Consider the following 14,046-nt stretch of genomic DNA (forward strand, 5'->3'; position numbering starts at 1 on the left):
TACGCAAATGACTTAAAAACAGCATACTACAGGGACACAGCCATATCAATGTTTATTGCAGCACAATTCACAATAGCTAAACTGTGGAACCAACCTAGATGCCCTTCAAAAGATGAACGGATAACGACAATGTGGTATATGTACATAATGGAATATTACTCAGCAATAAAGAGAATAAAATCATGGCATTTGCAGGTAAATGGATGGTGTTGGAGAATATAATGTTAAGTGAAGTTAGCCAATCCTAAAAAACCAAATGCCAAATGTTTTCTCTGATATAAGGAGGCTGATTCATAGTGGGGTTGGGAGGGGGAGCATGGGAGGATTAGATGAACTCTAGATGGGGCAAAGGGGTGGGAGGGGAAGGGAAGGGGCATGGGGGTAAAAAAGATGGTGTAATGAGATGGACCTCATTACCCTAAGTACATGTATGAAGACACAAATGCTGTGAATATACTTTGCATACAACCAGAGATATGAAAAACCGTGCTCTATGTGTGTAATATGAATTGTAATGCATTCTGCTGTCATATATAACAAATTAGAATGATAAAAAATACCACTTAGAAAAAATATATATTTCTCTTTTTTGCCAGGAGAAAGCATTAAAAGTAAATGACTCTATAGGACAAAAATACATGCAGTAAAAAGCAAGTAATGTCACTGTAATCTGCTGAGAATAGAATCCCAGAAGACTTGGCAAGACTTTACATTCCCCCAAGAGTAAGTCTCAGAGGTGTCCTGGAAAGGCAGTGGGGTAAGGTGGCCCCTGAGCTCAAGCCAATTAGCACTCAGTAAACAAATCAGATTAATTTCCTTTCTACCCAATTTCAAGCCCACTTTCTGAGCTGCTCACCTTAAACTTTTAAGGCAAAAAAATAAAAGTTCAAATTTCCATAGCAATTCAACTTGAAAGGTGGATTCTGTTTGACTGGTGGAGGAACAGCTTGTGTTTTGTTTTGTTTGCTGGGTGTCAGAGCTTCTGAATGGCAATTCCAGAAAAATCTGCTGAGTCATGAATCCCTGAGGATAAAAGATTTTGACAGAAACATTCTCGGGGAGGGCAAGAGCTGTGACAGTTGGACAAGTTAAGGATAACAAAAGGCTCATTATTCTCCTAAATGAAGCCTGTTACTGCAATCATTTACCCCTCACCTGTGCCAGGAACACTGGCCGCTTCCTGCAGGTACTGAGAAGCCATAATCTTAGAATGGCCAAGAAGAACAAAGGCTAATGTTTACTAGCTGTCTATCACATGCCAAGGATCTCTGTACTATTTAATTCTCAAAATAGCTCACATATATAAGAAAATGAGGATTTGAGAGATAACCATTTTCACTATCACCCAGCTACAGGCACTGGACTAGGTAGGATTCGAACCCAGGCAATCTGCTTGTGGAATCACAACCTTCCCCAGTGTGTTTACAAATAGCATCCATGTGTTTGTTCATAGGTCTCTGATCATTTCACCTGGCTGGGCTAACTCCAAACTCAAAGAGGGATCTTACTAACTGCACTTCTGACAAAATTAATCAGACAGCAAAATGTCCCAAGATTTTGATCAGAGAGAAAAAATGGTATAGCACTGCTAATGTAAATTGTGTTTTTTGTGTTTAATGAACTACTCCTTCTCAGTAAAAGTAAGAATTATTTCCTTCAAAATAGAGCTCTCTTTCATTTCCTGGAACATCCTGATGGTGTTGAGGTTACCTGAGGTCATGGAACTTCTAGATCAGCACTTGCCATCCAGTCATGAACTCCTCATGCTGAATTGCAGTAGTTGGGAATTGTTCCTTATGGGGCCTTTACAAGTTAGTGGCTGAAACTGTCTCCTGAAAACAAGATTGCCCTAGAGACAATGAGATCAGCACCTGGCTCCTTAAGGCTCATCCTGAGAGGGAGGAGGCAGAAAGGAGTGAGGAACTGCTAAAAAAAATGTCAGGGCAGAGGGCGACTGACAAACTCTACACCATACTTCCTGAACTCAGCTTGAGGCACTTCCAGGGTCCAAAAGTATCTTTCAAGTCAAAAAAGAAATATTTTATTCCAATCAATATGATTTTGTTAAGTATTTTTTTTGAATGCTAAATCTTAGGAAAAAGGGCAAGTCCTGAATAATTATTTATATAACTAGCAGAAGGGTCGCAAGTTTGAGGACTGCCTGGGAAATTTAGTGAGACCCTGTCTCTAAAGAAAATGGAAAGGTAATGTAGCTCAGTGGTAGAGAGCTTGTGTAATGTATGTGTAGGTCCTGGGCTCAATTCCCAGTAGTGTAAAAAAGAAAAAGAATTCCAAAAATGTTTAGGCTTTCATGGTGGCATGCACTTGTTGTCTCACTGTAGTACCAGCTACTTGGGAGACTGAGGCAAGAGTTTGGGGGCAGCCTAGACAACATACCAAGACCTCATCTTAAAAAAAAAAAAGCCTTAAATGATTGGTGGGATCATTATTAAGAATCTAAAAATAATCTGTCTTTTCCTCAAGAGGATTCTGCAGGTCTGATATATTAACTTTGGGGCAGGCAATGATCAAATTAGTTAAGCAATTTGACTTTTGAATATTCTGTTACCTGGTCATCAAATTCTGGAAGTCTGAATTACATTATGAAATGTATATTTGCATTCAAGTGAAGTGGCACTATAACTAATAAGACAGAAAGCAACCAAACTGATACAAAACAAACTGATGTAAAAATATTTATTGTGACTTAAAATTCATTCCCTAGACAATGGATAATGCCCACGTTGAATGGTATTAGTAGACACGGTGGATACATTTGGATAATTATCAACATTGATGAATGCAGAGACATCACAAAAGTCAAACTTTTTCAGATTACTTTCTAGAACATAACATTGGCAAAAAAGGAACTTTCAATACAAAAACATGTAGCTGTTTTTTTTTTCTTTTAAATGTCACTCGTTCATTTATTTTGCTAACCTTGAAACCGACTAAAGAATGAGGTACAGAAAACTTTCCAGAAGTCTGAGTATGGAGTAGAAGTCCAAGAGGACTTGGAGCCCCTTTATTGCATACTGAGTAGGATTAACTCCAATTATGAATTCTCCATACTCCAGGTTTACTACACAGGAAAGTACTATTTACCTACCTCACAGAGGTGTTGCGAGGGCTCAGATTAATAAAGTGCCTCAGATGCCTTTGAAGAAAGGCAAGACAGAAGTACAAAAATAATCATGTATTTCAAAAGAAATGAAAAGACAATTTTGGCACAATGGGAAGGATTCTGTTTAAAGAATACTTGGCTATTTATAAAAACCTCAGACCTTGTGGTTTTGTTTTGTTTTTTTAAGAGAATAAATGTCTACTTATTGTCGATCTTTTTAACAGTCATTTGCAACCCAGGCCTTATTATTAGAATCATTTGTAGAGTTTGTTAGAAATAGAGATGCTTGGCCACAGCCAAATAGACTTACAGAATTAAAACATTCAGAATTAAAATTTCTAAGCATATCCATGTCCCTATAATTTTTGAAGGATCTATAGGAGATTCAGATACATGCCAAAGTTTAAAACCCCATTTCTTTAGAGGGAAAAACTATCAATTTATTAAACATTATTTTCTTTCTAGAACATTGTTCTTAAGATTAAGTGAGATTGGAAAGGGTATCAACTTATCAGGATTTTTTTACCTTCCCATGTTCCACATAGACTCAGAGCACACACACACATGCACGCACACATGCACATACACACACCACACACTTTTTAGTTCTGCCCTTGAATTAAAAAATGATAGTGGTAAGATCTGATAGTAGCAAATAAATGCATTTTCAGGAAGTTATGCAAAGGTTTGCAATCCATCACCACTGTGCCCAAAGCAAATGGATATTTCCTATTTGCTAGGAGGAATGGTTAAAAAAATACATTTCCAATTTGGAAATGGGTAAAATCAGCACTTCTTGTGAAATGTCAGCGGAATGGATGATGACAAACACAAGTGAGTGAGGTTCTAGTGGACAGCCATGAAGAAGGGCTCTGGTGGCTGCTGCTGGAGTTTGCCTGCATCTCAGCAAACACCTTAGGAATCAAAACAGTTGATGCACCATGGGCCCCAAACACCATGTGAGTAGTTCAAGGTAAATAAAACAGAATAATGGAAACTGATGACTATAATTTAAATTTTTTTTAAGTGATCAGTTTGTTCCACTGCAAGTTTTAATGCTATTTTCTGTCTGTTTGTTTGTTTGATAGTACTGGAGATTAAACCCAGGGGTGTTCAACCCTTGAGCTATATCCTCAGTCTTTTATATTTTACTTTGAGACTGGCTTTCACTAACTTGCTGTGACTGGCCTAGAATTTGCAATTCTCCTGCCTCAGCTTCCTGAGTCATGAGGATTACATGCATGCACCACCATGCCTGGCCTAAAGTTGGTTTTATAACCACTTTTATTTCCGGAAATGAAATGGCTTTGATGTCTTCTACTGACTAGCAGCAGGTGTAACAGAGAAGGAAGTCATTTACTTCCTAGTGACCTTCATACATCTCCCATCATGAGGCTTGCATCAGTTTTATTTTTTTTTTTATTTTTATTTTTGATTTTGGGGGATACTGGAGATTGAACCTAGGGATACTTTAACAATGGGCTACATCCCAGGCCTTTTTATCTTTTATTCTAAGACAAGGTCTCACTAAGTTGTCCAGGTTGGCCTGGAACACAAGATGCTCTTGCCTCAGCCTCCTGGGTTCCAGAAAGTATAACTGGTGTGTGCTACCACACCCAGCAGGCATCAATTTTAAAATTGAAGAGAGCCCTCTGGGTGTTTTGTAGTGGAACTAAGGGGGGTTGGCAAAGAATTTATACTTCTTTACGCAGAGAAAATCTTCAGAGGCTGGTCAAATGTTTTACAATATGAAAAACTAATGAATAATAGTAGAACAGAATAGTCTACTTTGGGGGAGGGAGGGAGGGGAAACATATAGGAGACAGAGGCTACACATACAGTACATAAAGAATAAAATCTGTTTTAAAAAAATCCACATTCAGAGTCAGCCACAGTGAAATTTTGTTGTGAGAAAACAGTCTTTAACTGTAGAGAATTTGCTTGAGAATTTTTAAAAAATATGTTTTGCTCTATGGTATAAAATGGCAAAAGAATGGCTTCCAATATTCCTCTAAACATTAGAAGCAACTTTGTACAAAAATGTTGTTGGAGTTGGCTTAGGGAGTTTGTTGTTGCAGGTATCCCAGGATGGCAAGGCTGCCAGCAGCAGAATAAAACCTCCCAGCAGAACACAGAAGCCACTAAAATAAAATGCAATGTCATAGGTTTGGGTCCAGTCATAAAACCAACCTGAAATGACAGTAAGAAAAAAGTGAGTCTCATAGAAATAGTACGAATACCAACCCCATATCCAAGTTCATCAATTTTATATGCAGTTAGGATTAGGAAAATTTTCTATATGTTACCCCACTTACTTCTAACATGGGTGGGCAGACATTTCTCCCAAATAAAGAATGGGGGCCACGCCGGAGAAAGTATGTTTGGTTCCTCAACTATATCAAAGTGATCTTGAATAATGTTGTGCAAATCTGCACTATTATCACAATCTGTATTTTTTTATCTGGAGATGTCACAATGAAGAATAGTAAAAGTGAATTGACTTGAAGAGAAATATCTTACCAACAATTGGTGGTCCAAGGCTATTTCCAAGTCCAGCAAAAAACATCAGTATTCCATAGGCATGAGCTAGTTTTTCAATTCCCACAGTATTCGTGGTCACATATGGAAAGATGGACCAGTTACCAGTAAGGAACCCCAGGATCGCAGAAAGTATTGCTAATGTGACATAACTTTTGGCAAATGGAATTGCACACAAGGCCAGGCCCATGATTATTAAGGTAGCTACATAAAGATATAAGGTGTTAATCCACTTGAAGTCAGCCAGTATTCCTAAAAGGAGCTTGCCAACTGCCGTCATAATGCCTATAATGGAAATAAGAGGCATAAAAAACTCCTCTTCTTTCACATTCGAACTTCTTGCTACATCTTCCATAAGTAATGAAGGTGGAAACCCTCCAATGTCAAAAAGGAAGATAGCGATGAAAAGAGCTGAAAATACTTTGTTTTTAAAGAGAGACACCGTCTCGCCACAGTAGTTTTTATATAATTGCCACTTCCTCTTGGCAAGCTGTTTGCAAAAATATGTCTGTTCAGCAACTTTCTTCTTGTATGTCTCAGGCTCTTTTGTGTGAGTCATTGATGTGGAGTTTTTATGAAGTAGATTGTCCTGTTTCCAGTCACCATTGGCCAAAGTGCCCTTGCACTTTTCCTCGCTACTATAGCTCTTTTCAAGAATGTGAATGTTTTCTTCCAGGTTCTTTTCTTTTTCACTGTAAATGGAGTATGTCTCTGCCACATTTTCCAGACCTGTTTTTTCAGGTAAAGGGCAATCAGAAGCCTGGAGGGGTCGCATCAGACTGCCACAGGCTAATATATTTAACGCTAAAGCACCCACAATCAGCAAGCACCCATCTAGTCCATAGAACTCAATCAACATCCTCTGTAGGGCTGCATAAATAAAAAGGCCAACACTTGAACCTGAAAGGGAAATGGGGGTTGTTTAGTCTTAGTTTCCTATAATTTGGGGCTCTCAGCACAAACATTAGTATTTATCACAATTCGATTTATATTTACTCTGATATTCATAGGTACCTCCATGTTAAAATCACAAGAATATTAAAGATAACAATTGCAACAACAGTAATACTGATATACAATGTTTATATAATTCTGCTAATAGTTTTTTCTATTTAATCCTTTAAATAATCCTGTTGAGTAGTTCCTGTTATTATCTCTAAATTACAGATGAAGTAACTGAGGACTAGAAAGCTTGAGAAATTTGCCAGAGATCACAAAGCTATAAATAATGAGTAGGATTCATCCTCAATTGGTCTGATTCCAGGAGCCCATATTCTTAACAAATATCATTATGTAACTACTTTTTGCATTTATTATGTGCCAAACCCCATGAGACATGTATTTATCGCCACTGAAAAAGCAAATTTTCATATTTTATTTTTGAGACGAAAAATACAGCTTAGTTTTAGGATATTTATAGTGGTTTTTTAGCTAAAATCCATTACTAAATCACTAGAATGACTGATTCATATTTTAACACATTACAAAATTTGGAGAAGAGTAAAGTAGAATTTGATACAGTATTTTAATTACAAAGTGTGGTGTTTTGTATATCATGTAGTAGGACATATATGCCTCCTTTTCAGCATTAATCATACTAAACACACCAGAATGCCAAGTTATATTGACTCAATTAATTTGTACTGTTCTCATCTGGTTCTAATTTTGGTTTTAGTTAAACATCAAGTATTTTAAAATTTAAGTATCATTGGAAAATGTCATATGAAAAAGCAGGAGAAATATAAACAGATCAGTTTTTTAAAAGTCTACACAATTTGACCATATATTTAAAATGGATATCTATCAAATTATATTATAACCCCAACAAGACACAAGTGGAAATATGCTCTGACACATAAATGATGACATGGACATGCTTGTTGTAAGAACCCATGTTATTTTTTAAAAAACTTGATTTTATAAATAACTGAATAGCTCAGTGTCATGGAGTTGTAAGAAATTTGTTTTCTTAGAGACCTCAGTTGTCCCTTTCTACTTTACTCCTTAATTCCCAAAGGAGGAAATAATTCTTTTCATGCAGACATTAATTGATGACTCAGGTTAATGTATTGGCAGCTGAAATAGTACCATTGGTGGTAGAGTAAGTGCCCTTGCATTTTTCCTCCTACTGTAGAACTTTACTGACTGTTGAGAGTAATAGAAGAAAAATTTAACTCTTTATCTTTGTAAAAGTGGAACATGACAAATTAAAATGATTGAATGTAGCAGGGCAACTACATGGACCATTGTTCTACATTAGCATCCATTAACTGTCAATTATGATTTTTCCCTACCACTAACTTTGTACAGATTCTAACAAAATGTGACACCATTATATACTTTAAAAAGTTCTTGGTGTTTGGAATGTTCTATGTATTGACCTTAATCAAGAAAAAAATAACTTTCTCATTGTTTGCCAACCAAGTTAATCTGCCAACATCTTGAAATATAAGAAAACATATCAAATAGATACTTATTAGATACCTATGATATGCTAATTATATGACAGATGAGGGAAAAAATCAAACTATACACCTCAGGCTACATCCCACAAGAACATGGCTATGGCTTTAAAAGATGCAGGAATTCTTTCAGGGTAAGGGACAGAAATCTAAGAATTTCCTTGTGCAATTTTATAAACTATAAGACTCTAATTTTAAATTTTCAAAAAGAACAACCTAATTGGAAAAATGGTCATGTAAAGAACTAAGCGAAATAAAACACTAATTTTGCTTTCATTCTCGTCTAGGTTTTACATTATTACAAAGAGGGAAAATATTAATTGGTGCTCAGAGAAACTGAAACAGCATGACTGAGAAACATGAGTTAATCAAACTCATGTGTTGATTAACTCATTGGCACCACAGGTCAGTAAACTTTTTCTGTAAAGGGCCAGAGAGTAAATATTTAAGGCATTATGGTCTCTATAAAACCTGTCCAAATACTCAGCTCTGCCAGTGAAGCATGAAAATAGCCAGACACAATCCATTAAGGAAGGAGCATAATTGAATTTCAATAAAACTTTATTTATGGACACTGAATTTCATATAATTGTCATGTGCCATGAAATAGTCTTCTTTTGATTTTTGAAAATGTCAAAACCATTCTTAGCTCCTGAGGCATATAAAAAACAGTGCAACAGAATTGATATTTGGGCGTCCATTTACCAACCCCTGTCTACCACAGAGAAAGATGGTGTACCCAAAATTTTGTTTTCTGCCTACATTTTTCTTCATTTCAACTAAATCAAAATATTTAAGATATTTTGATTTGCGGTTTCTTTTTAATTAAAAAAAATTCTACAGTGACTTTTCTTTTGCTTGCCTGAAGGTAGATTACTTTCACTGAAGGAAGATTCATGCCTCTTCTTAATCTCACCTCACCTAGCTCTCCTGAGCTGAAATTGAAAATGCCTTCAAATCTGAATGTTCATAATTGTTCCATTTTGATTCAATGAGGCACAGCCCCTGTGTCCTGCCATCTAGACTGAGTGAAAAGCAAAAGTCACTTTCACAGCATGCAATCTCCAACATCTTCAACACAAGTAAATTTGGTCATTAAGGGAAACCTCAGTCAATTTTAATGACTGGTACTTTTAGAACCCTCACCCTGTGTCTTACACATACACTCCTTTTTATCTTTAATAACTTAATATGATGGCTAGTAGCACTATCCCCATTTTTTAATTCAGAAAATGGAAAAACACAATAGTTAAGTATGTGATCCAACACCAGACAGCTAGTGAGTAACAATCAAGATTCAAAATCCGGCAGTCTGGCTCCAGGGTCTATTTTTTTGCCTCCACAAAAAAAACAAAACAAAAACAAAACAAACAAACAAAAAAAACATACCATTCAGGTGATATCTTTTGTCCTTTAAGTTCCATGCCTACTCTCACCCTCTTGTGTACATGTGGGGATACTGACCAGTTCAGGTCACTGACAGGTTCTTTAAACTGCATTCCAACTGCTCTGATTTCCCCATCATCTGTGTTTTGGATTTCTTCTCCCATTTCTGCTTTAACCATGTCCTCAGACTCTGGACATGTCTCCTCCTGGACCATGGTTCACATTTCCCACCTGGCAATGCTTCCTTAAACTGCTGTGGGTAAGTGGGCACAATATCGCAGGCCTACAATCCCAGAGACCAGGGAGGCTAAGGTAGGAGGATAGCAAGTTTGAGGCCAGCCTGAGCAACTTAGAAGATCCTGCCTCAAAATAAAAAAACGAAAAAAGAAAAAGGACTAGAAATGTATCTTCATGGTAGAGCATACCTGGGTTCAATCCCCAGCATGGGGGGTGGGGAGATAGGACTACTGGGGGTAAATATTCAACTCAATTCAGTTGAACCACAAATCTTATTGTTCCTAGGTGGCAATACTAACAAAAAATAGTGTGGATCCTGTTGCCAGAATAAATACTGAAGTTCTTCAGCCTATCTTGAAGTCTGATCTCTAAGGAATACTGCCTATGAACAATTAGCTTATGTAAACTTACAGCTTTTGATGACAGCTATATCCTCTCAAGATGCTCATAAAATATTGGCCACAAAAAATTTGCTAAGTTCACTAAACAGTTTAAAGAATAATCTGAAAAGTAAAACACCACTGTGCTATTTCTGAGGTGTAGAGACGGCCAGCAGTCTCTGACAGTGGCTCTGGGAATATTCATTTTCCTTCTCAAGAATAAGCATTCTATACAGCATTCTCTGCTTCTCTTAGCAAAGCCCTCCCAGCATGGGGCTCTCAATATACTGGGCCCATAAGCTTCCTTTTTATATATGATGTTGTACATACAATGCCCCAGAATTTTCATATATGCATCTTAGTGGGGTTTTTGTTTGCTTGTTTGGTTTCAGTACTATGGATTTAACCCAGGGGTGCTTTACCACTAAGCTATATCCTAAGCCCCTTTTCCTAAATTTTGAAACAGAGTCTCACTAAGTTGCTCAGGGCCTTGCTAAGTTGTTGAGGCTGGCCTCAAACTTGCCATTCTCCTTTTCTCGTATTCCCAAGTTGCTGGGATTACAGGTGTGTGCCACAATACCCAGTGATTTTAGGGCTTCTTTGAAAGTTACTCCTCTATTTACAGTGGAAAATGAAATTTCCTTCTAGGAGTAGAGTAAACAACAGTTTTGCTACCTGATTGTTAGCTGGGTAGTGGTTGGTTGAACATATCTGTGCTTGGTAACTTTTGTTTAGAGGGATGACTAGTGGTAACATTGTACTTATTTTGAAAGTGTACCTGTTGAAATCAAGCCAAGTGCAAGGCCCCGTCGGCTGTCAAAATACTGGCACGTAATGGTCACTGTTGCAGTGTATAATAAGCCACATCCGAGACCTAAGCATAAGAATATATTACACATATTAAGACAGATTGAAATACTTCAATTAAAAAAAAAAAGGAAAGGAGAGGATCGGAAAAAAGAAATAGGGAAGAAAGAAGAAAGAAATAACCAAGTATTTCCAACAGGACATTGCTACTGCTGGATAAAACCTCAGAGTTCAGGTTCTTGGACCCCTCCATCTGTGTTACTTCTGATGCCCCAATGAAAAAATTGGGCAGTTTTCACCCTACACCTATCTTAAGGTCAGGGTCAAATTTTTAAAAATCTAATTTCTAAAGCATAAATCAATCATGCAAATGTCATTTAAGACATTATGAGGAGACAGAGAAAATGGTTCAAATATACACCAACTAGTAAAATTTAACCAAACTTGCCCATTGAGTATCTGTTTTTCTTTCAAGTCAATGCCTCTAACTCAGTGTTACTCCTCTAGGTACCCTAAACAGTTTCTAGATAACCCCTTTTCAAAAGCTATTTTGTTGGAACTTGGCTTATCACCCAGTCTGCAAAGCAAAGGTCTCAGGCAGTACTTCTGGGGTGCTCAATCATCTCATAACAGAACAATTAATATTTGTAAGTCTTCATCTTTTAGGGATGCACACTTTATAACTTAGAAGAAGCATTGGTGATGATGCATTTAATTTAGTCTAAAGCAAATTTGGGTGTAAAAAAACAAATACGATAAAATACTAAAAATTGTTAAATTTAAGTAGTGGTTATTTATGATTATTTGCTATACTATTCTGTAATGTCCTGTAAATTTGAAATTTTTCATTATTAAAAAAATCTTACAACTAAATTTCCCTTCTTGAGTCTTAAGGGTGATATTTATCTCCAGATTATATTACATTGTTTGTTAGCATAATCTTTTTCTCTCTATGAAGTATCTGATAACCCCAGTTTATTTTTCACAAAATTCTCCTTTTTCTCTAATGCATTTACGTTTTGCCTGTCTTTTTCAACATTATGACTTTGAGGCTCACTCTAAGCCAAGCGGAAAACTGAATTTTAACCATGACCCATTAAGTGAATTAAGATCTTTTCCAGGTTGGGCAGTGGTGCATGGCTATAATCCCAGTGATGCAGGAATCTGAAGCAGGTGGATTAAAGCAAGACCCTGCTCAAAGTAATTAATAATAATAATAATAATAACAATAACAATTTTACAAAATAACTGGGGATATAGCTCAGTAGTAGAGTGCTCCTGGGTTCAATCCTCAGTACCATAATACTTTATTTTTGTATGTTTGAGGGGGAAAAATCTCACTGATTTAAACATTAATTGGATTAATTTATACAGCTGTCATTACAACATATAAAACACTTCATGATGTAAAGTAATACTAGTTCTAAAAAGTCAATTTTGTGAAACCAGAAAGTGTCAACCTTAACTGAGACTCTTTTTGAATGCTTTTGGAGGAGAAATGGATTTAATTTTCTGTGATTTGATTGTCAGGGTTCTATTAAATATGTGGCATTGGAGACATGAAAAAAGACATTTCAGATTTCTAAATGCCAATGCCCACAATGTTGAGACAACAACTTTTAAATTTTTAACCTTAGGTTACATAGAATTTTTGAAAAATAATTTCAAGTTCATGGATGTCAAATAAGATTATTTCACTTTTTGCATTTGTTTTTTTAAATTTATTCTTGAATTTTACTGATTTCCAGAAGTTGCAATGCACTCAAGGAGAAATCATCTCAACTGCATTATTAATGGAAACTATATTCCATTATTAATGGAAACTATTTTTAACAATGCATGAAAATCTCAAAAGATAACTGATTTAGAATTCTTAGCATTTTGTAATACTATGTACTCTGTATTTCCAGTTATTTTCTTTGTGCTTTTAATAGCATTTTCCTAATGTTTATGCTATTTATTTTTTTTTAACAGAGCAGAAATTTAAAATGCATTTTCTTCAAAGTTTTCAGAAATGCAGAAAGTAGCACATTACTCTCATACCTCTATTAGGAAGATCTTAAGCCAACAGTTATTAAAGAGAGGTTGTGAAGAACTACAGTCTCTGAGATGCACTCATGGAGTCCATGAAGCCAAAAATATTGTTACAAGAATGCCAAGATGTTGTTTACTTTTTTCACTGTGTTCATATTTATGCTGATGGTACAGAAAAAAGATGGCAAAAAATTGCAAAAGACTTAGCAGAAATCAAGGTATTTGTACCAAACTTCATATCTCATAGGCTTTACCACCACACACTCACAGTGAAATCAAACAAAATTGCTTTAAATCCTTCGCCTGTTTTATAAAAATTGCTCTAAAGACAAACACTTAAGCAATTGTTTCAGTAGCCAGCTAAAATAGCCACTGTTTTTTTTTTATATAACCCTGTGTTTTTTATTTGTACAATGTCTAATAAATAAACTGTGATTATTCACTCTGTGTATTTGGCAGATATTTCCTTAAAAATGGACTAACAAGGGAAGCAAGCGACAGCAATTACCACCAGTGATAAAAGCCAAATTTTCCAGTTTAAAAAAATAGAATTTTAGAAAACTTGTATCTTGCACCATGAATTTTATAGCTTTCCAACACATAAAGATTTTCTAATGAGCTTGTTGGTAATGTTAACGAAAGTGATTTTTGATGTAAAAATGAAATATCTTAATATTTTTAAGTTCTTGCATTACTTAGAAAACTAATGTTTTTCAAATAAATAATAAATAAATAATAATAATTGTTATAAAGTCAAGTTTGAAAAAAATAATCAAGTTACAAAATAAATGGGGTTAATATAACAAAGTACAAAAATGTATACTGATGTGGTATCAGGTGTACATTGCAATTAATCTTTTAGGAAACTATCTCCTACAGAATTTTCATATAGTATCAAAGAATATGTCCACTTGACTGAAAAAGCTATTAAAGACACTTCCCTTTTCTACCTACATCTTTTTGTAAGATCAAATTTTCTTCATAAAACTCAAAGCATAAAACATGAGTTAAAAAACATATTGCAACAGAGTCAGTACTGGTATACATATGAGAATCCATGTCTTCTATGAAATTAGGT

General features: G+C 35.7%; 1 protein-coding gene across 6 annotated transcripts in view; it reads right to left on the reverse strand.

The window, feature by feature from the left end:
- Positions 1-2,683: 2,683 nt before the first annotated feature.
- The window catches only part of Slc16a9 (solute carrier family 16 member 9), a 58,371-nt gene continuing 47,008 nt past the window's right edge, over positions 2,684-14,046 (reverse strand). For 5 of the 6 annotated variants that reach the window (XM_015504686.2, XM_048814014.1, XM_048814020.1 and 2 more), the window contains 3 exons: positions 10,906-11,001; positions 5,645-6,562; positions 2,684-5,314 (listed from right to left, as the gene is read on the reverse strand). In XM_015504686.2, the coding sequence (XP_015360172.1) occupies positions 5,136-5,314; positions 5,645-6,562; positions 10,906-11,001 (1,193 nt within the window). In that variant the 3' untranslated portion in view covers positions 2,684-5,135. The remainder of the gene's footprint in view (positions 5,315-5,644; positions 6,563-10,905; positions 11,002-14,046) is intronic. The other variant, XM_048814036.1, reaches the window with a different exon arrangement.

This window comes from Marmota marmota, unplaced genomic scaffold, assembly GCF_001458135.2.
Source record: "Marmota marmota marmota unplaced genomic scaffold, marMar, whole genome shotgun sequence".
In the NCBI taxonomy this organism is placed as follows: domain Eukaryota; kingdom Metazoa; phylum Chordata; class Mammalia; order Rodentia; family Sciuridae; genus Marmota; species Marmota marmota.